The following is a 27,376-nucleotide window of genomic DNA, read 5'->3' as shown; positions in this document are numbered from 1 at the left end:
GAATGTTCCTTGTTCCTGGGGGCCGCTAGCTCTTGCCAGCCTGGCCCCTGCCAGCTGGCTGCCATGGCCTCTCCCTGTGGGTTGTGGGTCTGGTCGGTCTCATGAACTTGGCTGTCAGCAGAGACCAGGTCTCCACACTCCCAGGCTAGGCCATGTGCCAGCTTCTCAGGAGTTAGGATCTGAATGCAGAGACCCACTGCTTCCATGCTACTTTCTCCTTGTCCTCACCCACACCCTCACCACACCTGCTGGAGTTCCAGCAAGAGCTAGTTTTTTTCAATCGCATGTGCCCCCACACTTCTTTCACATCCCTACCCCACAGAGTCAGCCTCTTCCATATCCATGTTGTCTTCTAGAAGCCCATGGCTGTCTCTTGCCCATTCAGTGACCCGCAGCTATGCTTTTTCCCCATGTACATTCACACGGGTCCCCTAAGAAACTGATTTTGTCATAGACCCTCTTGCTGTTCCCCATCACCCACCACCAGGTAGGAGGGATGGTGAGCCCTGCACTGGGCATGGAAGAAGTGCTTGAGGTCCTGCATACCTCGATTTCCCAGTCTTTCCTGGGTTCCCTGTATTCCCAGCAGGTGTTCCTGGTTGCCTCTTGATTGGATAGCCTGGGTCACATGACCCAGGTACACACATTCCCAGCTGTCTCTGATTGGACAGCCTTGGTCAAGTGGCCTGGATGGTGGCCATGCTGATGGGTTTGTTCCAAGTCATGTGATACCAATGTCTTTGTGGAGGATGGCAGTGATGCAAACTGCATGTGGCCTTCATACAGATATAGGGTTGATGGGGGCAGGGAGATTCCTTGAATGGGGAAGGGGACGACCTGCTAGGTGAGACCCTCCTTTAAGCATCAGTCTCCCCTTTCTAACTGGAAGACCTGTGGTTTGCCTGCAGGAGTACATTGATGCCCACCCTGAGACCATTGTTCTGGACCCCCTTCCTGCCATCAGGACCCTGCTCGACCGCTCCAAGTCCTACGAGCTTATTCGGAAGATCGAGGCATACATGAAAGGTACTGGGGAGGGTGTGTGTGTCTGATTCATTAGCACTTTCTAGTCTTTAGGGACTTGGCTCCAACCACACTTCCCAACACGTAATTCTCTGGTCCTGAACTTGGACTGGGCTGACTGGCAGAGAGCAGTGAGGCATCTCCAAAACCTGGTGGGTAGGTGGCAGGACATAGGAGTGGGTGTGGAGGGAGGTAACCCGGAGGGAACCTATAGAGGAATGCAAGGACTCTTTTCACCAGATCCCCAAGGTTTGTGCAAAGTGTAAACCGGGTCTCTTGCACACTGCTTGTTCTTGGAGTGGTTCCTGAGGAGCACAGGGGAGGGTTCCCCCTCTTCTCTATGATATCACCTGAAAACTCCATCTCCTGCCTCAGGACTCGGGCTCCGGCCTGTCTTCATGACACACACATCAGTGATCTTCCCTGCTTTGGAGGGGTTTCGGGGGTGGGAGTTGGCCCAGGGAGATACTTAGGCCACCATATGCTTTTCAGACTGACAGTTTGGTAATGAGATACCCTGCAGTGCCAGGGATCAGCCTGGGCCTCCGGGGCGCCATCCAGAGATTCTTGGGAACACATGGTGTTGGGGATTGAACCAGTATCAGCTGCATGCAAGGCCTGTGCCCTAACCTAGGACTGTTTCCTCAACTCCCTATTGCTTCGTTTTGAGAAGACACCTTTGCCTGGGCCCTGGAGCCACATGAGACTCTTCCTGGTGAAAAACCAAGTCCCGCTCCAGCTCTCTGAACTGCAAGTGACTGAATGGGCTTCTTGTCTCCTGACCCCAGGGAGTGCCAAGGCCCCAGTTTCTGTTTTGTGTTAGGGATCAGGATGGAGCTCAGTTCACTGGTCCAGAGGCAGCTGGTCTCCAGAGCAGTGTCTGATGGCCGCAGTCTGCGGGCCCAGCACTGGGCTGCACCTTTTCCTGTTCCCTTTCCTTGAGCTCAGAGAGATGATCATGGTGGGCTGTAAACAGGACAAAGGAGGAAAGAAAGTCCCGGGCGGGTGGTTGGTGACTGGCATCACATCACCTCTAATTAAGTGGCAGAGCTGGGCCTTCCCACTCAAGTTGGATCCTAGTTCCTGTTCTCAGGACTTTAGCTGTAAAGGTGCAGGCTCTATCTTAATAAAGAGAGCTGCTAAGTTCTTGGTCCCAAATGGGACACTGAGGCTTCTGTCCTGGGGTCTTCAGGTTGAAAGGGGAAAACCCCTCACATTCTCTCTTTCCCCACCCTGCAACTTCCCTTGCCTGGTACAACCAGATCCCCTGGGTGAGGAGGGTCTGTAGTGATGCTTTGGCTAAATGTTGACCTGGAAGGGAAAATCACCTCCTCTCAGGAGCTGTGAACCGCCACTGATGACTCTGCATGAGGGCACAAGACCCAGGGTGGTGGGTGCCAAGACCCACTGCAGGTCCCAGTATAGCTCAGATGCCATGTCCCCCAGTCATCCTCCACCCGCCGGGTTTAGAGCAGGATTCTCCTAGAAGTAGGGAGCTCAACTCCCCTCATTCCCATCTTCCACTATGGCTTTTTCCCAGATGAGAGCACAGACTTTCGGGGGGCACTGCTGAGGCTCTCCTGGCCTGCCTCCCACTCATCCTGTCAGAGGAGTCTGATATGTTAGACCTCTTAGGGAGGAATAAGGTATGAATGACTGTCTACAGGCTCTGGGGTGATGACCAATGGGCTCATTCCCACAGTGGGGGTGAGGGTCCTCCAGGAATGACAGCAGATTATGAATATCTCAGTTTTTACTGACGGAAATCAGGATTGTGTGGCCCTGGCGTCGGCCCATGCAGGAAGCAGGGCCAAACCTCCGAGGCCTTGGTCCAGGGTATGATAGCCTGTCTCTTCCATTTCCCCCCCCTAGGCAGCCCAGGGGTATGGGCTGGGCACGAACAATAGAGTGGAGCCCTGCTGGGAACACAGGACTTGGGCAGATGCAGAGGGTGCGAGGAAGAAGAGACTCCACTGTGGAAAACGGTTTTCCCGGGTGGGATAGTAATGATGGCCATTACCACATCCCCTTGTGAATGGCAGTCAGGCTCCATCTACCCAACTCTACAGGTCCTAGAGCCCCGAGCAGTACTAGGATGGAGCTGGCAGTGGCGAGGTACTTGGGCCAACAGGAATCATGGGTACTGGGTCTCGAGCCAGCACAGCTGTCCAATTTTGGCATTTCCTGCACTTCCCTCTCCTGCCTACCCTCTTTGGGGGCTTGTGGCACAGAAACACTTCCACCCCCACCCTCACACGGGGCTCAGCTGTATGTGTTCTGTCCCTCCCCTGCTATTCTTGGAGACACACAACCTCCTACAGGCAAGCGTCAGGGGCTAATTACTGCCTCTGCTGGGCAGTGACACCCCATCTGTCCTGGGAGATTCCCAGGAGTCCCCCGTCTTTACCCACTCTGCAGTGGCAGCCCCCACTTTCTCTGGGAGTAGGTGGGGGACAGTGTGACCGCAGAGAGAGACCAAGTTTCAGCTGCACCATGGGGGTGGGAGAGGGCTCCATGGGAGGTTTCCCCTGAAATAACAAAGGGCCCTTGGAGTGACGGTGTACAGGCAGAGCTCAGCCATGGAGACGGGCCCTGGGGCTGGAGTCCTCTCAACACTAGGGCTCCTGCTCTCAGTGTCAGAAAGGACCTGCTGCCCTGGTGGGCTCAAAAGTGGAGGCGGCGGGGCCGGAGAGATAGAACAGTGGTAGGGCATTTTGCTTTGCAAGTGTCAACCCAGGACCAACGGTGGTTCGAAACCCCGGCATTCCATATGGTCCCCTGAGCCTGCCAGGAGCGATTTCTGAGCAGAGAGCCAGAAGGAACCCTTGAGCACCGCCAGGTGTGGCCCACCCCCCACCCCTCACCCCCCAAAGTGGAGGTAGCTGTAGAGACCCTGGTGCAGGTAGCCATAGTAGGATCCAGCATAATCTCTTTCCCAGGTGCTAGCTGAGCCCATCTCCTAGGTGTGTGATTGAAATTAAAAGTCCTGGGGCTGGAGTAATAACACAGAGGTATGGTGTTTGACGACCTGGGACAGACCTAGGTTCGATCCCTGGCATCCTATATGGTCCCCTGAGCCTGCCAGGAGTGATTTCTGAACATAGAGCCAGGAGTAACCCCTGAACACCGCTGGTATGGCTCAAAAACCCAACAAACAAACAAAAAATGAAAAAAAAAATCCCATTTCAGGCAAAGCCAGAACTCCCATGAACACATCCCAGAGCTGGGCCTTGGCATGGAGGGGACACGGGGAAAGGCAGCCCAGGGAGATGATTCTTGAAGTAGTCAGAGGTGCTGCATACATTGGGCTGGCCTTCATCACGCTCTGGGCACAAGAGAGACAAAAGGGGAGAAAGTTTTGGGGGGATGAGTCGATGAACCCCCACATTCCAGAGGATGGTTCATACCAGTGAGTCCGAGGGGCACAGTTACCGTGGCTTCTCTAGCTGGCCAGAACTGCAGCTTTCCCAGGATCTCAAGATCAAATCCCTCCCATTTGTCCATTGGGGTCTCTGATGGCCTTACTAAGACCTAGTAGGCAGGGTTGGGAGGGGTGGGATGCACAGCTCCCGCGCCCAGGCACCCTGTGGGTGACCAGCTCATCTGCATGGCCCAGGGGATAGGATGGCAACTGGTGACTTGATCCACAGGGCTGTGGGCTCGAGAGCCATTCAGAGCCTCTGTGGTCTGGGCTGAGGGCCCTCCCGGGACCTCATCTCTGTCCCCAAGCGGACATTCGTTCACATCCTGAACCTCCAGAATGAGCACTGCAGAACTCGTACCCCCCAACCCAAGATTCTGCTGCTGAGAGGGGGCTCAGGGCCTCCCTAAGTCTGTGGGAGCAGCTGCAGCAGATTAATCCCCGTTTCCAGAAGCCTTTGTTCCATGAGTCAGAACTGGGCCCGGGAATGTCCCTGTCTCCACCCTGGCGGGGTCTGGCTCCCAGCAACAGGTGCCAGCGGCTCTGCTCCCCAAGATGGGAGCAGGTTCTCAACCAGGGGGTGGTGGTAGCTCTATTTTCAGATAGAGACATGACCCTAATGCCCAGCTCCCCCAGAAATGACTCCCAAGGGTGTTGCCTGTGCCCCTCCAGCATCCTCAGGGTGAGCTGGTGGTAAGTACTTAGGCAGGATTAGGCAGGCCCAGATGGGGGAATGACATGGGCCTGAGAGCCTGGGGAGCACCATGGTGATGGGCATGGCTGTGGGCGTGTGGGGGACCCGTTTCTACGCGCCACTGATCTGACCTCTGGGCCTATGTTTCCTTTCCAGTGAACCCCAGGACACCCCACATCAAGCTCATGTTGACGTAGAGCCCCATCTCTGAGCCCCTCAGGGTGGAAGCGGAGGGTGGTGTGGCGGCCTCGGGCCGCTCACCTGCAGCCCCCAGAATGCTGGGACTTCTAGAAGGGGAATAATCAGGACTTGAGCTGTATGTCCCTAGAGGGGGACCCCCACCTCTGTGCTGCCACCTCCCCCCCCACCCCTGCCCCATGTCGGCAGCAGGTGGGAGACAAGACCCATAGCCAGAAATGTGATTGGGGTGTGGTAGGGCTGGGACAGCCAGTGGTGAGAGCTGTAACCCGGGTGCTGAAAGCACAGGAGGTGGACAAGTCTACAGAGCCGGGCTCTAGAGTGGGCAGCTCCCAGCCCTCCTATAGCCCATCTCCCCAGCTCCCAGCACTTGTCCTCTTCCTCCACTCTGGATGCAGGGGAGGTGGGGGAGAGTTGGGATGCTCATTCTGACACTGAAAGAACACAGCCCACCCGGCAACTAAAAAAAGCCTCCTTCCCGCTGCGGCCAGAAGTGCAGGGGACGGGAGCCTTTTTCGGGGAGCCAGAAATAGCCTTCCAGACTCCCAGAGCCTTATGGAGGAAAAGCCCAGGCTCCCCAGGGCTGCCATCACGTCACTGCTTAGACCCCACTGCCCCCGCAGCCCAGTGGAGCCTGTGTGCCAGCTGGCCGGATGGCGTTCCCCATATGTGCGGCACATCGGGGCTTTGGGGACTGTTTGATACCCCCACTACTCCCCCTTCCCATGATGGTGCCGATCGCACCCACCTTCTCCACCCTCCCACCCCCTGTGTTCCAAGTTCTCCAGCGCTGAGTGAATAGACTGTTGTCAGGGGTCCCCTGCTGTAGGTTTGGGGGTACAGCTTAGTTCTGTGTATCTGAAGTTGGCCATAATTCTGACTTCTAAGATCTAGTACCAGTCCCCTACTTTACAGCCAGTGAGCAGACGCTAACCCCCTAAAGTAGTTTTACCCACCAGGTACCCCTTAGCTAAGGATGTGGAGTGTCTTTTCCTCTCCGATGATTCATGTGTATGTCTCTTGTGGAAAACCAGACATTCCAGTCCTTGCCCGTTTTATTTCACTTAATTTTGGTAGGTCCCATGCATGTGCGACATGCTCTTGTCTGTTAAGATACACCACCAGGGGCCAGAGTGATAGCATAGCGGTAGGGCGTTTGCCTTGTGCTCGATTGATATAGGATGGACTGGTTCGATCCCCCCGTGTCCCATATGATCCCCTGAGCCAGGAGCAATTTCTGAGCGTCAGAGTGTGTCCCAAAAAAAAAAAAAAAAAAAAAGACACACCACCAGACTCTTACACACGATTTTGTTTTATTTTATTTATTTTATTTTGGGGGTTGGGCCACACCTGGTGACATTCAATGGTTACTCTTGGCTCTGCACTCAGAACCCACTCCTGGCAGACTTCAGGGACCTTATGGGATGCCTGGTATCTAACCCAGATCGGCAGTGTGCAAGACAAACACCCTACTGCCGTGCTATCTCTCCGGCCCCCTCCTGCACCCAATTTTAAATGGGTTTATTTGTCTTTCTGAGGAAGGCCGTCCTGAGCAGTACTTGTGGGAAGGTGGTCCAAAATGCTGGGAATTCGAACCTGGGGTCCTCTGGACTCTTTGGCCATTGAAGCTGCTTGTCTTTTTAATGTTGAGTTATTGGGTTTTTGGAGGTTTCTTTGGTTGGTTTCTTTGGGCCACACACAGCAGTGCTCAGGGCTTACTTCTGGCTCTGTGCTCAGGGTTCGCTCCTGGTAGGATTCTGGGGACCTCATTGCTATGCCAGGGCTTGAACCTGGATTACCTGCAAGCAGCACCCTGCCCACTATATTATCTCTTTCCCCCCAAATTCTTGGCATGTGTTAGGTAAAAGACCCTTAGAATGACGGTCTGCAAGTATATCCGCCATTTTGTGGATCTTCTCCCCACCCCACCCCACCCCCACTTCCTTGAGAATTTCCTTTATATACACACAGAAGTACGTTTTGGTGACATCAGCTGGGGCTATTTTTAACCGCTTGTGCAGTTTTCCCATCAAGAAAGAAACCCTGGTCTAATCCAAGATCATGAAGAGTTGCACCTGTGTTTTCTTCTAGGCAGTTTCTAGTTTTAGCTCTGGGTCTTGGCTTGGATGTTCCCACGCCTGTTTGGCCTAGAGCTCTCTTTCTAGAAAAAAAACATTTCTCCCTCACCTACCCAGAATCATATTCTTTAAAAGTTGACACCAATGTAGTAATTTATGTTAATAAATTAACTTGAGGGCAGAAGAGATAGCATAGAGGTAGGGCGTTAGCTTTGCACACAGCCCATCTAGAATGGACGGTGGTTCAAAACCTGGTATCCCATACATTCCCCTGTGCCTGCCAGGAGCGATTTCTGAGCACAGAGCCAGGAGTAACACTGAGCACCGCCGGGTGTGACCCAAAAACCAAAAAACTAAACTAAACTAAAATAAAGCCACATGTTGGTGTGAGCCACCAATGGCACACACCATCATCAACATGTTTGGTGTCCCTACAGCAATCAGAGGTCATTCTCTCCACAACTCCAATTATTTACATATTTCTCAGTCTAACCTTTTGGGAAACTCGGATTTGGTGCATTTTGGGGGTGGAGAACATTCCCAGTGAGGCTCTGACACTCTGAGTGATGCTCTGTGACGCTGAGTAATGCTTTCTCTGCTCTGTACTTAAGAGATTTTTCCTGGCAGGGCTCAAGGCACTATATGGGATGCCGGAGGTGGAATCAGGGTCCACTGTGTGCAAGGCAAACACCCTCGCTTCTGTGCTATAGCCCCGGCTCCTATCTTGGACCAGGTTTTATGCCTGGTGTGAGATGGGTCCCAAATTAATTCTTTTGTTGTCTGTGTATTTCTGCTTTTGTCACAGCTCTGTTAACCAGAAGACTCCTCCCCTTTTTCTCTCTGGCCTCATGAGAACACAGATATTGGGGTTTCTGGGTTCTCCTCCTTTTCCCTTTATCTTCACACCATCTCTTTTACCAGGGTCCTAACACCAGCCTGATTGCTTTCGCCCCACAGTGTGAGGTTGTCAAGTATAACTTGTCCAACTTTTTTTTAAGGGTTACTCCTGGCTGTCTGCTCAGAAATAGCTCCTGGCAGGCACGGGGGGGGGGGGGAAGAACACCATATGGGACACCGGGATTCGAACCAACCACCTTAGGTCCTGGATCGGCTGCTTGCAAGGCAAACACCGCTGTGCTATCTCTCCGGGCCCTTTTCCAACTATTTTTCTTTGTCAGTTTGGCTATCTGAGTTGCTGGCATTTTGCCTTAAAGTCTTAAGATTAGCTGGTTGGTTCCTGAAAAAGGAAAGACTAGTGAGGGGGTCACCATGTTATGGGATGGAAACTCCTATCCATGAACAGTCTTTCTACTTGCTGGAACCTTTTTTGTTCTCTCAATTGTAGTTTATCTTTTTTTTTTTTGTATTTGCATTTTTTGTTTGTTTGTTTGTTTTTTAGGCCATCATCAGTGGTGCTTAGAAGTTATTTCTGATTGCATTCAAGAATTATTCCTGGCAAACTTAGGGGACCATTAGGGATGCTAGAGATTAAACCCAGATCTGCCCTGTACAAAGCAAATACCTAGACTACTGTGCTATTGATCTAGCCCCAGGGTGTCTATACTTGTATTATTACTAATTTTTAAGTAGAACTCTATGCTTTTTTGGGATGTAAGTGAATTTGTTTTCCAAACTTCACATCCAGAAATTAACAAACACACTGCCCTGGTTATAGAAATACATCGGTCTGGTCTTTGTTTTGTTTTGACCTCATTCCTGGTTCTGCTTAGGGATTACTCATGGCAGGACTGGGGTGGGGCAGGAACTGCAGAGAATTGAACCCAGGGCCACCTCTCTGCTGTATCATCTCCCTGGCCTCAGAAATTCATATGTTGATCCTATGCCCTGTAGTCTCGCTTCATAACTAAAGGCAATAATGGTTCTTTTTTTCCTTTTATGTGTTTGGGCAATACCGGGTGGTGCTTATTCCTGTCTCTGTGCCTTGGAATTATTTCTGGCACTGGCTGGCACCTAGATCGAACCTGGATTCGCTGAGCACTAGGCAAACACCCTACCCTCTGTACTATCGCTCTGGCCTGTGGATGGGGGTTCTCATGTTGGGGGATACCTTGTTTCTTCCCTGGTCTGGAGGATTGGCCCTGTGCCCAGCAGGGTGGGGTGCCCTTGGGTCTTTGTGCCCCTCTTGCTGTCTTGAGTGTGTTTGAAGCCAAAGGTGTTGGTATTTGCCCACTTGGGATTGAGGTGATTGTGTGGTCCTTGTCCTGCATCCTGTTCCTTTGGGTGGAGGCTCTTTTTCTCCAAGGGATAATGAGGCCAGAGAGAAGTGACTCAAGGGGCCAGAGAATTCAGTGGGCTGGAGTGGGTGGTCCCTTAAACCCTGCTGTGAGAGATCCTGAGATGTGAGTCAGGCATGGTCTCCAGGCAAGACTGACACTCGGCAGTGACTGGGGGGGGGGGGGGCAGATGGTTGGCACCTGGACCTGGGGTGACTTCCTGGTCCTCATGTCCTGGAGCATGACCAGTGTCACTTCAGCATGACCAGGCGTGGTCCCTGGGACCAAGAAAGCAAACAGTGCCCTGGACCCTTTGCTGGCAGGTTCAAGGCCTCCTGCAGTACTAGTGGTTCAAGACTCAGCCCTACCACCCCCTCACCCCCGCACCACTCGTATGTAGAGGCTGTCAGTGCTTCCAGGCTTTTGGGGCAATGAGGTGCTGGGGAGCCCTACCAAGTGCACTTATTGAGAAGCTCTTAGCAATTTAGGATATCAAAAGCTGGTGTGGACTTTGATGTCGGGGTGATGCTACATTTCTGAAACCAGGCTAGGAGACCAGGTGCAGGTGGGGTGCTGAGGTCTTCTGGCTGCCACACTCTGAGGCTCCCACGGTCTCCTTGTAACCCACTTCTCCCTGGTTTTTCTAATCCCTCCTCCCAGCCCACAGGGGACCCCAGCTTGTGACTGTTGCATGACCTTGAATTTGACCTTGGTTTGGGTGTCTGTCCCTCAGGGTGTTGGTGTGGGACTGCAGAGAGGGGCACCTCTGGCCTGTGTCCACCAGGGCCCTGCAGGTACACTGGCTCCTGACCACTTTCCTGGGGTCCTCCAAGCACCTCTGTAACCCCCAAGCCTGCCAACACGTGTGTGTATTTGGAGTATGGACGTTACTGCTGGGGGCAGGAAGGGGGGTGTTAAGTTGTCAACCCCTGCTGGTTCCTGGAGGCATCCTCAGCACTGGGACTCTGTGCCCTGCCACCTAGTAACAGCTCATCTCTAAGACACCAGCATCTCGGCCTGTTTGTTATTGAGTGGGGTTCCAGGTGGGTGGAGAACCCTACTAGTGCCCATACCTGCGCTTGGAGCTCCCACCTCCAGAAGGTTGGTGCTGGGACCCAAGCAAGCACTGGATGGAAAGTGGCAGCCAGACAAGCCCCCAGGGCGGCTCAGCAGAGATGTGGGACCCAGGCTGAATTGAGTTCCCCCGAGTGAGTCATTGGCTTCACACTCATCGGGGCTGGGGAGAGTGTCAGCCCACAAACATCCAGACCTGCACCCGGAGGAGACTCCTGGAGCTTGTCAGAAAACTCCAGCACCCACGGAGAAGGCCAGGGGGGAGAGTTCCAAGATTGTAGGGGAGAGAGAAAGGCGAAGGAGAGAGAGAGATGAGAGGAGAGAGACAGATAGACAGACTGACTTACTGACTGGCAAAGGGGCCCCTTGGGAGAGCAGGGTGTCTGGGGGAGCGGAGGTGGGGCCCATCTGCACCCAGAGTGCCAGCCTGCTGGCTCTGTAGCCATGGGCACAGCCCTAATCCTCAGGCCCACTGCCTCTCCTCCCCTGGGACGACCCTGCAAACAGGCAGGCGGGGGAGGTCCAGGGCCCAGTCCCAGCTCAATGGGTCGCATTGTCCGGAGATTATTATTGAGTGACTGCAGCATGGGGTGGGAAGAGGTGGCTGAGCCAGAAAGAATGTTCCTGGTCCACAAGAGGGCAGGTTAGAGTGGCACCGTGTATCCTGGGGCGAGCTGGCACCTGCTGCTGTCCCCACGAGACCAGTGTGCCTGTCACGTCCTCAGTCCCTGTCACGGGAGCCACTTTAGACATGGCCAGGAAGGGGCACACTACGGGGGGGGGCGGGGGCGTCAAGTTGGAAGTGAGTGAGCCTTGTGGCTCGTGTTTGTGTGTGTGTGTGTGTGTGTGTGTGCACAAGAGACATGTGTGACATGTGACGTGGCCTGTCCCCATGCAGATGACCGCATCTGCTCCCCACCCTTCATGGAGCTCACCAGCCTGTGTGGCGAGGACACGATGCGGCAGCTGCAGAAGAATGGCCTGGCCTTCCCGTTCAGTGCGTATGGGGACACCCCTGGGTTGGCACAGGGACCCTGGGATGGGGTGGGGTTGGGGAGATTCCCCTGGCCAGGTATTCCCCCACACACACACAGGGCAGCCACCGCCTGGGCCAGTCCTCAACAATGCACCCACTGAGTGCAGTGGTATTTGGAGGTGAATGAGCTCACTGACCCTCTCCCCTTCTCTTCCCCACCCTAGTCTGCAAAACCCGCGTGGCACATGGAACCAACTCGCACGAGGTGAGTGGAAGCTGCTACAGTCCCTGAGTGCCCAGTACCTCCCAACCAGCCCAGGCCTCCCTGCCTGGTGCTTGTGTCACCTGTCCTGGCCTCGGAGCCTGATGGGGCAGTCCCTTGGGGTCCGTGTGGGTCACACTGAGACTATGCATGAAGCCTTTTGAGCATCTGGTTGTCCCAAGTGTAGAGAAGGGGACAAGAGGTGGCAGGGGACATATGCACAGGCTCAGATACGAACTCCACCCCAATCGGACATGCACCAGGGGTGCGTGTGGAGTCGGAGGTCTTTGGGGGGGGGGTGCAGCCACCAGGGTCTCACTGGGTCATGTGGGTTCTGGAAACACATAGGACCTTTTCTCCAGACCCTCAGAGATGCTCCCTTGTGGGGGCCTCTCAGGAAATAACCAGGCAGTGGGTGCTGGAACTGCCCTGGAGCATTCAACAGGGAGACCTCCCCATATTAAGTGTCCAGTGGGGTCCTCCAGGCCACCTGTACACTGCCCCACACATCGTCAAGGTGCCCTCACACTGCCCAGGCTAGAGGGATCTGCTGTTCCCAGAGGCAGGAACGTGGAAGACCCCTGGAGATGAGAGCTCCTCAAAGTGAGGACCCCAGGGGTGCCCACTGAAGGACTATGCCCATCTGCCCCCTTTTCCGGTGGCAGTGCTGGGGCCTGCAGTGAGCTCTGGGGATCTGTTGCCAGGGATGGTCCTAGTAGTGACTCAGGTAGCTTAAATCCTCACACACATACTGTCCTCCTCTTCTTGGGGGGTTGTAGTTTGTACACCCAGAGATGTGTGGGTGCTGGTTTGGGTGACTGTAAGGCACCCCCATTGCCATGCCCTCCCTCCCTTGTTCCTGAAATCCCCAAGCCAGAAACACACAGCTTGCCCCTGTCCCCTGCATCCCAGGGCCCATCCACAGCCCCCAATGTTTCCTAGACCAACAGCCTATGACAGTTCCTGCTGCGTTTCATAGGTGAGAGAAGATTCTGCGTTTTTTTCTGAACCTGGACAGCCTTTGTTTTTAGCCCCATGAGCTCCAACCCTCATGTTCTCTTCCTGTCCCTTCTGTAGCGGAAGCCTCATGCCCCAATCCCAGTGCATTGGGGAGACACAGGTCTGGAAGCAAACACTGACACAGGAAAATATTATACTCATAGTTAAAGAGTTAAACAGGTTCAGGAACTTCCACCTTAAGCTTTCTGCTCCTAGCGCTTAAGACCAGCAAGAAAAAAAATTCAGTCGTGGAAAACTGAAACTGCAAGCACTTTTTTTTTTGGGGGGGGTCATACCCAGCAGTGCTGAGGGGTTACTCCTGGCTCTGTGCTCAGAAACTGCCCCTGGAAGGCTCAGGGGACCATATGGGACGCCGGAATTCGAACCAGGGTCTGTCTTGGATTGGCTGCTTGCAAGGCAAATGCCCTACTGCTGTGCTATCACTCTGGTCCCCAACAAATACTTTTTCCCTGAGACGGGGTGTGGGGTGATAGTGTCTTTATTGGGAAGCGCAAGACTACACCATGGGGTGAGAACAGTTAGGGAAAGAGACCAATTCAAAGGATGTTTCCATCCAAAGGTGTTTCCAACCAATGAGTAACAATCATATCCTAAATAGACGGAAATTGGTCGATCCAACACTTTCCTCACTTTGGAAGACCCAGGAGACTGGACCTGGGGGGCATACAGGCACACACACACTCTGTGCCCCTCTCATTTTGCGGGGGAGCTGGGCTGCTATGTGGTACACTGTGACGCCTAAGTGGTGGCCACACTCCGGCCTGTCCTCCCTCATGGCTCTTATGGCCCCGACCCTGGGCGCTCCCTCCAACTGCTCTTCCTATCATTCTCTGTCCTCAGAGGCACCAGAATAAGGGGTGCAAGTTCCCAGTTCTTGACTGTAAGACCCATAACAGTCAGGTAGTCAACCCCGTTTCCCTACACTGCTCCTTCCATTCCCAGCTGGCCACAGTGTAGCCCAGCTTCCTCAGCCAGGAAAAGGACCTGGAATTGGTTTCACAGATGTGGGGGACGCCAAGTGGCACCCACTAGAGGGGCCAGATAGGGCCTGGGTGTGAGCATTTATCAGGAGAGCTCTGGACTGGCTAGTACAGTGGGTAGGGCATTTGCCTTGCACACTGCTGACCTGGGTCCAATCCCAGCATCCCATAGGGCCCCTGAGTACTTACTGCCAGGAGTGATCTGAGAGCACAGGAAACCCTGAGCACTGGTTCAAATGCCCCCCTCCCCAAAGAGCCCTGTCCCCAGTCCCCCCACTCAGCTTATTCCATCTGCTGCTTCCTGCGCTGTCCCAGGGCCTGTTTGCTAGATGCTGTGCCAAGAGTAGGCTATGCCGGGCACTGTCTGCTTAGCCATGCATGGTGAGTTCAAGGAGGCAGGATTTCCAGCCCTTCTTCTGTCCCATAGGATCCACAGGTGTTCTCCTTAAGCCCTGGCCACTCTGTCACCTTGGGCTGAAATTCCCCAGGGCCACAGAGCCAGGGTTGGGGTTGGTGCTGGGTGTCAGTCCTGGCCTGGCCTGGCCTTAATGAAGCTCTGGGCCCCATCTACGCAGATGGCCATTGTGTTCAATCAGGAAGGTTTGAGTGCCATCCAGCCGCCCTGCGTGGTCCAGAACTTTATCAACCACAATGCCGTCCTCTACAAGGTGTTTGTGGTTGGTGACTCCTACACCGTGGTCCAGAGGCCCTCACTCAAGAACTTCTCAGCCGGCACATCAGGTAACTGCTCCCCTACGTCTCCCCCATAATTTATCATGGGGGGGAGCACGATCAGAGTATGGAGGGATCATGACCAAGGAAGAGCTCAGGCTGGGGCTCAGGGTGCTGGCTTGTCTGGGAGATGCTGTTGGTTCCACCACTGAGGGTCAAGAATTTACAGACTGCAGGATGACCTTCTCCCTTTTCCCACAACTTGGGAGTTGGGACCCCTGCCTCCCAGAGCTCTGCAGGTCTGGGGCCACCAAGAAAGTGTCCTCTGCCTAGGCTGCTCTAGGGCCCCTCGTGACAGTGGGAGGCAGGAGCTCTAGTCTGGGATAGCCCCAGGTGGGGAGCACTTGAGAGAGAGTACTCAGGACTTCCACCTTGTTTCCTCGGTTTCCACCTGGGAATGGGACTGTTGACTCACTCTGCCACTGTTGAGTGTGCTCCATCGGGCATCACACATGTTTATGTGAACTTGGGCAGGTGGAGGGGTGGTTTCCTCCTCCGCCATCCCCCAGCGATCCTGGACCATGTCGTAAGTAGTTATTGGAAATGTGCTGCTTCCTGTCGTGACTCAGGTGCGTTCAGCTGTGGTGTCAGCTGGAGGTTGTCATTTGGAGCATCTGGGAGGTTTTCTGTGGGAATGGGGGGAGGTGGGCTTCAGGGCTCAGCTTTCCCCTTCCTGTCCTTACACTGAGCCTCTGTGGCATTTCACAGTGCAGTCAGGGTTGCTGGGAGATGATGGGTGAGGTAGGGAGCCTGGTGCTTCCAGTGGCATCACTAAAGAATGTTTTGGAAACCTCCTGGGCCCCACTGGCAGCACCTCATAGTCAACAGGATTTCCCTGGGGGGGGTGCTGTGTTCCACCCACCTTGCCCCTTGCCAAGAGCTCACACTGTCACAATCCGCCCCCACCATGCGCATGGAACCCTTTTCTGCTTTCTGAACAATGCCTGTTTATTGCAAGGGGGGGGGGCTCCCAATCTGAGCCTAAGAGTCCTGGGTGCCACTGCGGGCAATAGTCAGCCAGCTAGTGTAGACAGTGCTTAGACCCGCTGGGACTGGGCCTCCTAGCTGGGGTAGGGCAGTGGGAGGGGCTATATGGTGCCAGGAATGAAAGATATCAAGCCCTGTGCCCCTAACTCTGTTCTCCCCACCCCTAGATATGTTTTTGGGTTCTTGCCCTCTTCACAGTGTTTCCTGCTGGCACCCTGAGCACAGCCTTGCGTGTGTGCTCCAGGACCCAGAATGGTTTTAGGGTTTGGGCCATTCCCACCAGCACCCATTGGGATAATGGGATGGTCTGAGGGCTGGGGTTTCTGAGCATATGACTACTAGCCAGGGGCACCCACATACCAGGAGTGGCTAGTATTAGTTCAGATCCTTGAGTCTTCTCTGTTTTAACAAGAACAGGCTTTAGCAACTTAGGGGCCAGAGCTTAGGAAAGTGGGAAGGGCGTTTGCCTTGTATATGGCCAACCCAAGTTCACTCCTTGGTATTCCATATGGTCCCCCAACCCACTCAGAGCCAGGAGTAAACCCCTAAGCATCACTGAGGGTAACCCCAAAGCAAAAACAATAGATGGTTTTGGAGGCATATTGACAGGAGTTTCTCCCAAGTCTCCCTTTTTGTACCCTAAGAGAAACATGCCACGTATCTTTTGCTTCCTTTGTACATGAAGCATGCGGACTGGCCACCTCCATCTTCTGACCACACAATGCCTGGTGAGGTCCAACTTGGCACTGAAGCTTGGTTGGTTGCCTGCGACCTGCATCTGGGGGTATGGGTCCCCTAGTCAACACTTTTTTCAGTACAGATGGGGACTTGGTTAAGGAGTGGACAAATCCCTTAGACTGAATGAAGAAGCTGTCATCATACACTTGGCTCATCCCCCTGTCCCTGTGTCCATATACACTGTTACTGTGAGCCTGATGCCTGGCTGGGGCTGTCCCCGGGGGCCTGAAGGGCCACAGAACCCACATAATCCATAGCACCTGTATGGACCTATGGGGTTGGGCCATACTCCCTTCACCTTCTGCACGGCACCTTGCCCACGATACTGGAGTGGTTGTGAGGGGTTTGGGGGTGTCATGCCACTTGTCAACCCCAGCTCTGCTCTCCAGCCTTCTGTTGGCCCTGTGAGGCATCCCATGAGCAGCTCAGCTGCTGCACCAGATATTTGGGGGCTACCTTCCTGATCTGGGGGGATTCACTTGGAGACGAGCACAGTCAGTGTGTTCAAGCTCACATGCCTAGTGTGACCACGTTCCCAGGTCTGTGACTAAAGCCAACTGCTCGCTCTCCTTGGCTCCAGCTGGACTTGGGGTCAGGCATCTGGGAAGAGCTGGCTGCCAGGGACTTGAGCTTGGGAGGAAGGCCCCATACTCCCCAGTTTTGGGAGAAAGGTGCCCCACTCCCCAGTATCAGGGCTCTGGGGTGCACCTCCTTGGGACTGGATGCCTTTCTTGTGCTTCTACTCTGTGCACACGGTACTCTTCAGGCCTTTCCCCTAGGGGTGCAGAGGAGGATGGTGCCCTGCAAAAAGTCACCATGCTGCTGCTACTCCCATGTTTCTGACACACAATTTAAGTGGTGACTGCCTTGGCATCTTGTCTGAGGTGCCCCAGGACCTGACCACAGGGACTCTCGCCAACAGAGGGTCCCCTGTACATGTTGCTTGTGGGGTTGCTTGTGGGGTCTAAGCGGGCACAAGTCCCTCCTACCCCACTCCTGCACCCAGGTAGCTAAGGAACGTGAGGCCTTGGCCTCGCCCACTAAGGATTGCACTGGCCCTTGACGCTTTCTCTGTGAGGGCTTCCTTCTCTGAATCAGGGACAGGTGCGCCCTAGGCTTCTCCTTGTCTGATGACTGGTGGTTCTCTGGGAAGCAGCTGTGGGACTAATTGAAGAACAGAGTGGGAAGGACGCCCAGGGATATACACCTGGGTATATACACCTGGGATATACAGCCACGGACAGGCACGTGCCCATGACCTCTGGATCCCAGAGAGAGGCTACCCCCACTGCAGGCCTGGGGTCACTGGGAGCAGAGTTCTATATCTGTGGCCCCTGTCACCAGTAGTACATGAGTGTCCAGGAACTTTTAGTTAAGGGAGCACCAGGGGGTCCGCTGCATGCCCAGCTTCTGGCTCAGCTGGTGCCACGTGGTGACTATCTCCGCATGCCCTGTGGGCATTCCTCCTCTGCATGTGCCATGTTCCCCTGCCCTGGCCCCTGGGCCTTTATCCTTGGTACTCAAGGGGCAGGCAGGGGACTGAGAAGTTGCTCGCCGAAGCCGGGCCCCCACCTCTGCCCTCCAGCAAAAGCATCCTGGCTCTTGGCTGACCGTGCTAGGGTGCTGGGCTCGAGCCTTGCTCGGTATTTATTTTTCCCAGGCTCCTCCCCGGGACCGTCTCTGGTGCCTCCCGTCTGGACTGGCTCTGGTCGGAGCAGCGGGAGGACAGCTGGGCTGCACGGGGCGGCCAGGGGCTTGCGTGCCCCGCTGGCGGGAAGGACGCCAGGTACCTGCCCGCGCCGCTGCTCGGCCTCCCCCCTCGAATCATCTGCCTGCGTGATTGTGGTGGCGCTGCCCTCCCAGGGTTGGGACAGGTCACCCCTGACCAATACCCCAAGAAAAGATAGACCGATGCCCCCAGCATGGTGTCTCCAGGAATGCACACCCTGTTCAGAACCCATCTTGAGGCACAGCTGTGGTGGTGGGAGACACGGCTGGCCTGAGGTGGGGTTTAGTGATGGGTCCACCCTTCCCTGGGCCCTGAGCCTGTGTCCACTCCACTGAACTTCCCTTCACCTCATTGTGACCCCCAAGGACTTAATGCTCAGGATCCACAAATCCCCCAACAGGCATCACTGATGTGGGGATGGGGGGACCGACCCCCTGGGGGCCAAGGGTGTCGCTTCAGGGATGGTGGAATCTTGGCTGCTTCCAGAGCTGATCTGAAGTCAGGCTCTGCTGTCATGGACATGCACCATAGAAGGCCTGTTGCAGGTGGTTCTGCGGCTACCCCTGAACCCTGCTAAATAGCTGGAAAGCCCACAGCAACTCTCTTTGCACCGTGAGCACCTAAGCTTCTGGCCAGCTTGAAAGGATTGCCCTAAAAAGCCTGTGTGGGAACCAGGACGCGTTGCAACTCCAGTCGGAGCCATATTCTGGGCCTCGTGCCCTGGACCTGTCCTGGGTCACACACCCCTAATCCAGCCAGAAGACCCACATCAGGTACTGAGTCCTTTGGTTCTGAGGAAATTCAGAGTCAAGTGGTGGAACAGGTCCCTTAATCGAAGCTCATCACCCAGAGGAGACACTGAAACAGGAACCCTGATTGGACACGCATCCACCTGGGCTGAACCATCCTGGGGCCCACTCCCAGTGTCGGGTCCCCCACTTCTGTTCTTGGAGTTCTCAGCTCCCAGACTGCCCTGGTCTCCCGATGAGGCTGAGCTGATGCTGCCCCCTGGTGTCGGGTGACAGAACCTGGTCCTTTGTCCCCTCCACAGTCTTAACTTCTCCTCTTGCACTTTTCTAGACCGGGAGTCCATCTTTTTCAACAGTCACAACGTGTCAAAGCCTGAGTCATCCTCTGTCCTGACTGCGGTATGTTCCCCTCCCTAACCCAGTGGGCCAGACAAGGGGATGCATTGGCCCCAGAACCGGAGCTGACTCCCGGCAAGACCCGTGAGGGGGACCCCACAGGCTCTTCCTTACTGGCTGTGAGGCCTGTGTCCACCTCCCTATAGGGCACCCAAGTACTGCCTGGGTGACCCCTGGACCAAAAAAGACAAAGATGTGGAGCCCTGGCCCCACAGCCGCTTTATTTCCTCCCTCGTCTACATGATTCCAGGGGGCTTGGCTGGTCTCCCCGTGTGGGTTCACTGGGTGCTGTGAGAGCAGCATGGGGTGTCCCCGTCATCTCTCTGCCCCCTCTGGTCATTGTGAAATGGGCCTAGGTCAGCCTTGCCCACTCTGCCCAATGGGACAGCACCTGGACAGGGCGGCAGCTAAACAGGAAATTTCTGCTGGCCTGGTCATTAGGGTCGCAGAATGTGCGGCAGGAGCCTGTACCACTCCCTTGACCCCCATGTCCCTTGAACTCTGCCTCTCCAGGGTTCAGGGACCTTGCTCTTCCTCCAGTGCTTTCCCACAGGCCTCCAAACTGGGGGCTTTAGGAAAGAGAGTAGACTCCAATAGGGCTATTTGGGCTTAGCCCTGTCCTACTCCTGCCACCTCAGTTTCTCCATCCTGCCCCTTGCCTGCTGATCCTCACTCCTGGTTTCTGGATCTTTGCGCAGGCCTCTCTCCAGCCTTGCAAAGAACTACTTTTACTTCTACTTGTATTTATTTGTTGGTTCAGAGGCAAGATTCACTGTGATAGGGTAGGAGGGGTGGGGTGAGGGCCCAGGCAGGGAACAGGAACTGACTGGGGCATTTCCAAGACACATGGGTACTGCGCCTGTCACGTGTCCAGGGCCCCATGATTTTAGTTGTGTGTGGAACCCCATGGCCGTCTGGGATGAATCCCCTTTTAAGTCCCTACATCTTCATGTTAAATTCGCCAAGTTCCTGCTTCTTGGAGACCACCTTGCAGAGCCTCGCCCATGTGCTTCTCATTCTGTTTGGAGCTTGAGTGAGAGCAGGCAGGAATGTCCCGGCAGAGGACTATCCCCAAGGCCCTTAGAAGAGCCAAGACAAGCCACAGGCTGCTTTATGACCAAGGAGGCTGGTGCACTTGGCTTAACTGGCTATACCCAGGATAGCTGCTGGGATTCATGGCACCAAGTGGCCTCTGGAAGGGTTTCTCGAAACCCCCCTGCAGATCCAAGAAGGGGCGTTGGACAAACAGCAGGTCAGAGAGGCCACCAAGCACAGGCTTGTGCATCCAAACATCCCTGCCGACCTCACCTGTTCTTGTCCCAGTCCCTCTGGAGAGGGGTTACCAGTACCCCATTTTGGGGCCAGTAACCCTAACTCTGGGGTCCACACCTGGGTTTCCATTCCCAGTATCTGCGTCCCAGTGAAATGGGTCAGTGAGTGGGCACACTCTGCACCTTCAGAGCGAGGAAAGATCAGTTCTGCCCCAGAAACAGCTGAGACTTAGGAACATAGCCCGGCCCCAACTCTTGGGGAGCCCCCTGGCCTTGCTGCCACACCTACCCCCTGGTTCCGGTCATTGGAGTTGTATCCCGATTCACACTGCTGTTGCCCACCACCCTGTGCTGCTGGCAGTCACCAAACAGCTGTGCTCTGGATTGACCCACCTGGGCGGGATCAGGTGATGGGGTGTCCTGTGGTATGCATCCGAGCCCCCCTTTCCCCAGAACTTCTGTCAGTAGTGCTGCTGTGATTGGGGTGCTGCTGTGATTGGGGGCATACTCCCTGGGATTGGTTCTGTGGGGCCCCTCCCTGAGAATTGGGAGCCCAGGGTTCAGGGAAACTCAGCAGGATGTGGTTCCACTTGTCATTTCTCTGTCCCCCTCCCGTCCCCTCCTCCTTTTTCCCACCCTCACCCTCATCTGCATGGTTCACTGGATTTAGAGGATGGGACCCCCTGCCCCAGCCATCCCTGTTGCCCTTGGCTTTAACCTTGAGGCCTGCCAGCCTAGAGGGATGAACAGAGAGGCTGAAGCATGTCCTTCCCTCTCAGACACGGAGGTGGGGGGAATCACACAGGTGGGGATGGGGGAAGCCCCTTTGGGAAGCTAATTATGGCGTGGATGTTAGTGGCTGACAGGAGACACGGGCAGCCTGGCACTTCCTGTCCCCTGCAGTTTTCCGCCAATGACACAGCTACCCCCCTGTGTGCCTGGACCCCCTTACCCAGCACGGGGGTCTTGCTGTGCCCCTAGAAACTCCCTCAGAGGGCCACGTGTATAAGTGGGGATCCTTGCACTCCCCAGATATCGTGAGGACTGCTAGCCACAGTGCCCCTTGGCCCTTCAGCAGTACTCGGTGTAGCCCCTCCAAGGCTGCTCTGACCTCCCTGTTGTGGGGTGGGGTCTCCAGCTGCCCCTGCCCCTATCCCTGGTCTCACTTACTCTCCCATGTGCCACAGCTGGACAAGATCGAGGGCGTGTTCGAGCGACCGAGTGACGAGGTCATCCGGGAGCTGTCGCGGGCGCTGCGGCAGGCGCTGGGAGTGTCGCTGTTCGGCATTGACATCATCATCAACAACCAGACTGGCCAGCACGCAGTCATCGATGTCAACGCCTTCCCGGGTGGGCTGGGCTGCCAGGGGTGGGGTGCAGCGGGAGGCCACACCCCTTCTCCTTATCTTCCCCATCTCATCCCTCCTTTCACCCAGTCCTTCTCTACCTCCTCCCTTCCTGGGGACTGACACTGACTGACTGTTGGGGCACAGTACAGTGGGCCACACTCAAGCCTGTCCCTCTAGAGCAGGGCTGCAGTGAAGTTCTTCTTAGTGGGCACCTGTTTGATGTGAACCCCAGTTGGTCCCATGGGCGGAGCAAAAGGCTCCTCCCCAGATGAGGGGCACGTCTCAGCCCCCTGGGAGCTCTGGGAGCTCTGGGCTCTGCCTTTCCTCCCATACCTGCTCAGCAGCCCTGGAAATGGCCTAGCTGCCTCAGGAACTTCCCCAAGGCCCTCAGTCTCTGCAAAATGCTCTGCCTAGGTTGTGTTGGGGACTGGGAGCACCATGCCGGGGTTGTGGGAGCATCAGGCCTTGGTGTGTATGGATTCCACATTTCCCAGAGACCCTTTAGTCATACCCAGTCCTGAACACTTGACTACCAAGGTAGGAACAGTGATTAGAGGGCTGGGGGCCCCATTCCAGGAGGCAGGGCTCTGAGATGGCCCCTTAATGGGCCCATTTGGGTGCCCTGCAGAGAGACAGAGCCTGTTGGCAGACCAGGTGCCCTGGTCTCCTAGCAGGCCTGAGGGGTGTCCCGGCCCCAAGGTCAAGCTGAAGTTGAGGCTAAGGATGTGTTCCCTAGGCAGGCATGTCTCAGCCCTGGGCCCTTGGGTCATACTGCTAGGCTGGGGCCTGCTATCATCTCTTAGGGTGTTGGTACCTGTCCACTCTGGGTGCCTCAGGTAGCCAGAAATCCCAATGAGTGTCAAACTGGCAGAATCCCCGCCTGTTTTTCATGGACCCCTCTAATCCTTTTCCTGGTGTTGCTTTATTTTTGTTTTGATTTGGGGCCACTCAGGAGTCACTCCTGGCAGTGCTTGGGGGACCCTATGGGATACTATGGTTCAAACCTGGGGATCAGCTGCGTGCAGGGCAAGTGCCCTACTCACTGTGCTATTGCTTCGATTCCTCCTGGTGTTTCTTGTCTCTGTGCCCCACTTATAAGAGAAGCATGGGGTTCATTTTTACTGGTTTTGCTTTTATTGGGCCCCTCTGCTTCCCTCAGACCTGCGGCCGCATACCCTTACCTAGAGGGAGAGATTCTTCTGGTGGCCCTGGTGGGTCTCTTCCCTCACCACATGCCATACCCCTCATACTGGGGTCAGCCCATGGGAAGCCTCAGCCTGTAGAATTCTCTGGAGGCAGTTATGGGCGGTCAGCAGCATGCCGGTTGGCCCTAGGAATGCCAACTGTACTATACTGGCGAACAAGGACACACACACCCCCAGCTTGTGAAGGGAATTAGGGTGGGTTTGTACAGCACAAGGGTTGCCCTTCATGGGTTTGGGTGTACCTAGGAATACCAACTGTACTATACTGGTGAACGAGGATCCCCCCCCCCCCCCCAGCTTGTGAAGGGAAATAGGGTGGGTGTGCACAAGGGTTGCCTGCCCTTCATGGGTTTGGGTGTAGCAAGGCAGGAGAGGTCTGACCCATGGATTCTGAAATGTTTCCTGTCCTGAGTATCAGAGTGAATCGCCTGCCCCCCAAACTGTCTTCCTGCACCCCGCAGGACTGATTCCCATCTCTGTCTCCCCCTGCAGGCTACGAGGGTGTGAGTGAGTTCTTCACCGACCTCTTGAACCACATTGCCACCATCCTGCAGGACCCGAATGCCGGGCAGGCTGCTGCGGGGGACAGCGCTCTGCCCAGGCCCAGCCGACTCCCCGCAGAGCAGGCGGGCAGCCCCACAGCCGAGTGGATGAGCAGCGCCAGCCCCAGCAGCTGTGGCAGCAGGACGGACCCGGAGCCGCCCTGGACGGCCGAGGCAGATGCAGGCGGCTCGGCCAAGCTGCCGCACCAGAGACTCGGCTGCACTGCCGCCGTGTCGCCCAGCTTCCAGCATTGCGTGGCCTCCCTGGCCACCAAGGCCTCGTCCCAGTAGCCACGGAGCCAGCCCAGGACCCAGGGGATGTCCCGGGCGCACTTGGCTCCGGCCCTGAGCTGGCCATCAGCTCCTGAGAATTCCTGATCTGATTCTTCTCGTTTTATTTTAACTTGAACCTGACTCTGATACTGCGGAGTTTCCACCATGCCTGTGCTCGACCCCTTCTGTGGGCTGAGCACAAGATGGTCGTGCACAGGCGAAGATGCCCTGATCTGTCTCTGGCTGCTGGGGGCCAGCCCCGGGGGCGGGGGAGAACCCTGCCAAGGATGTCAACTGAACAGTTCCCACCTCTCCAGCCCTTCCCTGGTCCCTACTGCTGACATCTGCAGCTCTGGGGGGACTCCCCCAGATGTGTAGCGAGTGTCTGTCCACAGCCCATGCTGGTCTGCTCTGAAGAGGGAAGTGATCAAGAGGGTCCCCCACAGCACTGCACGGGCCTCATCCAAGACCAGCTACTATCAGGCCCTGAGACTCGGGCTGATCCCGCCACTATGAGGGTCTGTATGTGCCAGGGTGGTGGGCGAAAACCCAGGAGAAGGCTGAAGCCTCGTGCCTGTGTCCCAGGGGGCCAGCAGAGACCAGATCCGGGAATGGCGGGAGTGATGCCCCAACCCTGCCTGCTATGATCCTACTTCTATGCAGCTGCCCCCATGTCCTGATGATGGGTTTCTGTCCCTGGGCAGGATGCAGGGGATTGTACACCTCACACCCCTTCACACCGGCCGGTCCCCCCTTAACCCTGCGGGTCCACCCCTTTCCATTGGCAGCAGATGGACTCCTAGCCCGTGTGTTGGGTCTCATCCTCTGGACTGGCCAGAAGCCCTCAGCAGTGATTTGGGCACTTGAGGCAGATGCCCTGGGCAGGCATGGGCTTGGGCCTTTGAGGTTCATTCTCTTTGGGCACAGGGGACAGGGTCTTGTATCCAGAATAGCCCCCAGAGAGGCTGTGTTCTGGGCTCACAGAGGTCTTGTTCCATTGCCACCTTTGGGGGAGGGGCTGTCATCCTGTGGGGGTGGGGGGGTGACACCCTCGGGGCTGGAAGTGGGGACACGCCAACTCACCGCATTTACACAGCCTGAGTGTGGAGCCCCGCTTCAAGATGCCTGCCCTTCCCCCTTCCTGCTCGCACCCGAGCCCAGGGGGACCTTTCACTGCTTTGCCTCCAAAATAAACTACTGAAATCAAACTGCACTTGACATGTGTCTGGGATGTTGGAATATTCTAGCTTCATCATTGTCCCCTGGCCCTGCCGAGACTGTCACTGAAGAATAAGGCCCCGTACCTGGGGTGGGGAGAAAGGGCAGGGTAAGTTTTGCACATTGCCAACCTGGATTTGATGCTGGCACCCCCATATGGTCTCCATGAGCACCACTGGCTATAGCTCTCCTCCCAACAAGATAGCAGAGTAGAGGGACACTACCCTCACATTCCAGCTGTGTCCCTTTAACTTTGGGGGGGGCGGGGATTTTGGGTCGCACCTGCAGCGCTCAGGGGTTACTCCTGGCTCTATGTTCAAAATTGCTCCTGGAAGGCTCAGGGGACCATATGGGATGCCAGGACTTGACCCAATGACCTGCATGAAAGGCAAACACCTTACCTCCATGCTCTCTCTCCAGGCCCATCCCTTTAACTCTTGCCACCACTCAGGGTCAAACTTTGCTGGGCTGCATTTTTTTTTTTTTTTACTTGATTTCTGGGACCACACCCGTTGAAGCTCAGTGATTATTCCTGGCTTTGCATTCAAATTACTCCTGGCAAGCAGAGTATGGGATTCTGGGGGTCAAATTTGGGTCGGCTGCATACAAGGCAAACACCCCCCTGTGTTATATCACTCCAGCCCCAGGGCTGTTTTTATCCTTGTGCCCCACTTGGCCACAAGCACCCCTAGTGCCTTTTCCAGTGTCTTCCTGAGCCCCAGCTCACCCCAGAGCTACTTCTGGCTTCTGATGACACTGGTGCAGAAGGCAGGGTCTGGAGTGCAGATGAGGGTCAGGTACTCAGTCTACTATCCCCTTGGCTGGCCTAGGAAGACCCCAGGGCATTCTCACACTGTTCTCTTCAGACTTCCAGGCTGTTCTCCCACAAGACAAACACCTGGGCTTAGGTCCTCATGCTATTTCTAGAACCTTCCAGGGGTGCGTGTGCAGTGTTACAGAAGTGCCTAGAGTCAGCCCAGCTGGCACGAGGGGTGCTGTGGCCCATTACAGTGGGTGAGGATGCTCCTAATGGGGCTCACAATGGTTTCAGGACCCAGCCCAAGCACCTGAGTTCTGTCAGTGGATACTTGGAAGGTGTGTCTGAGGGACCAAGAATGCAGAGCCTCACCTGAGGGCTAACACTGGGGGAGCCTCCACTGCAGGTCATAGGAAATGCCAATGGTCAAATCTGGGTCAGCTGTGTGCAAGGCAAATATCCTCCCAGGGTTCCTATCACACTGGCCCCAGGGCCTCCTTTCAGGTGGTGAATCCTTGGTGTGCCTTCTCTGAGGATGGCTCTGGAAGGCTGGAGGTTTGCCGCTGGGAGGAACAGAGCAGCAGCTTGGTGTTAGTGAGGTGTACAAAATGGCTGCAGGTAATCCCAGAATTCCTGTACCTCAAATGTGGCTCCTCTAGGGGCCAGAGCGTTGACGCAGCAGTAGGGTGTTTGCCTTGCACGCAGCTGACTCAGAACCAGGATGTACTGCAGTTGGATACCCTGGTGTCCTATATGTTCCCCTGAGCCAGGAGCAATTTCTGAGTAGCTCTTGAGTGTCACCAGTGTGGCCCAAAAACCAAAAAAAAAAAGAAAAGTGTGGGTGGGGGGGCTCCTTTAACCTGCCATGGGCCTGTCTCTGAGCTACACTTTACAGTGCTGGCTCACAACACCCTGGGGATAATTTGGGGTGGGGGTTTCCACATGTGGAACCTATGGGACCTTCCCAGGGCTGCCTTTAAGGACCATGCATGGTCTTGCCACTTTTTCTTGGGGTGTCTGGTGGGCCTGCCTCCTGATGCTGGAACAGGGTGGCCTGTCCTTCCCCCACCGACACATGTACTTATTGGCAAGCTTGTCGCGACTGTCCTACTGGTGTGGCTACTGCTTCCAGGATGCCTGAACCTTTGTCCCTGCTGTGAGGCTGGAAGCACATTCACTCTTGCTAGGAGGCTAAAGGACCCATAAGTGCCTCATTCCAGCCCAGGGGTCCTGGGGTCTCCAGTTGCCGACTTTCTCTGCTAGCCTGGGAATACAGGCAGTGTCCTGTTCGGGGGAGGGGGGTAAGGAGGTGACAAGCCTGACGGTGGCACACCCAGGAAGTGCCCCTTGGCATCGGACCTCAACCATGGGCACCCTCCGCTCACCTCCAGAGGCACTGAGCTTCAGCCACGTGGTCCCTCCTAGTAGCCAAGTGGTTTGTGCCTCACATCTGAGCCCCTCAGTATCCCA

General features: G+C 55.5%; 1 protein-coding gene across 1 annotated transcript in view; it reads left to right on the top strand.

The window, feature by feature from the left end:
* The window catches only part of ITPK1 (inositol-tetrakisphosphate 1-kinase), a 92,117-nt gene extending 67,828 nt beyond the window's left edge, over positions 1-24,289 (top strand). Inside the window, exons 4-10 of the mRNA XM_049769857.1 lie at positions 909-1,026; positions 11,621-11,719; positions 11,923-11,963; positions 14,536-14,701; positions 19,227-19,294; positions 21,750-21,912; positions 23,609-24,289. Coding sequence (XP_049625814.1) covers positions 909-1,026; positions 11,621-11,719; positions 11,923-11,963; positions 14,536-14,701; positions 19,227-19,294; positions 21,750-21,912; positions 23,609-23,949 — 996 coding nt within the window. The 3' untranslated portion in view covers positions 23,950-24,289. The remainder of the gene's footprint in view (positions 1-908; positions 1,027-11,620; positions 11,720-11,922; positions 11,964-14,535; positions 14,702-19,226; positions 19,295-21,749; positions 21,913-23,608) is intronic.
* Positions 24,290-27,376: the final 3,087 nt, after the last annotated feature.

The sequence above is a fragment of the Suncus etruscus genome, chromosome 3 (assembly GCF_024139225.1).
Source record: "Suncus etruscus isolate mSunEtr1 chromosome 3, mSunEtr1.pri.cur, whole genome shotgun sequence".
Lineage (NCBI taxonomy): Eukaryota > Metazoa > Chordata > Mammalia > Eulipotyphla > Soricidae > Suncus > Suncus etruscus.
Note: the sequence above shows the minus strand (reverse complement) of the source record. Positions and strands in the feature narration are given on the sequence as shown.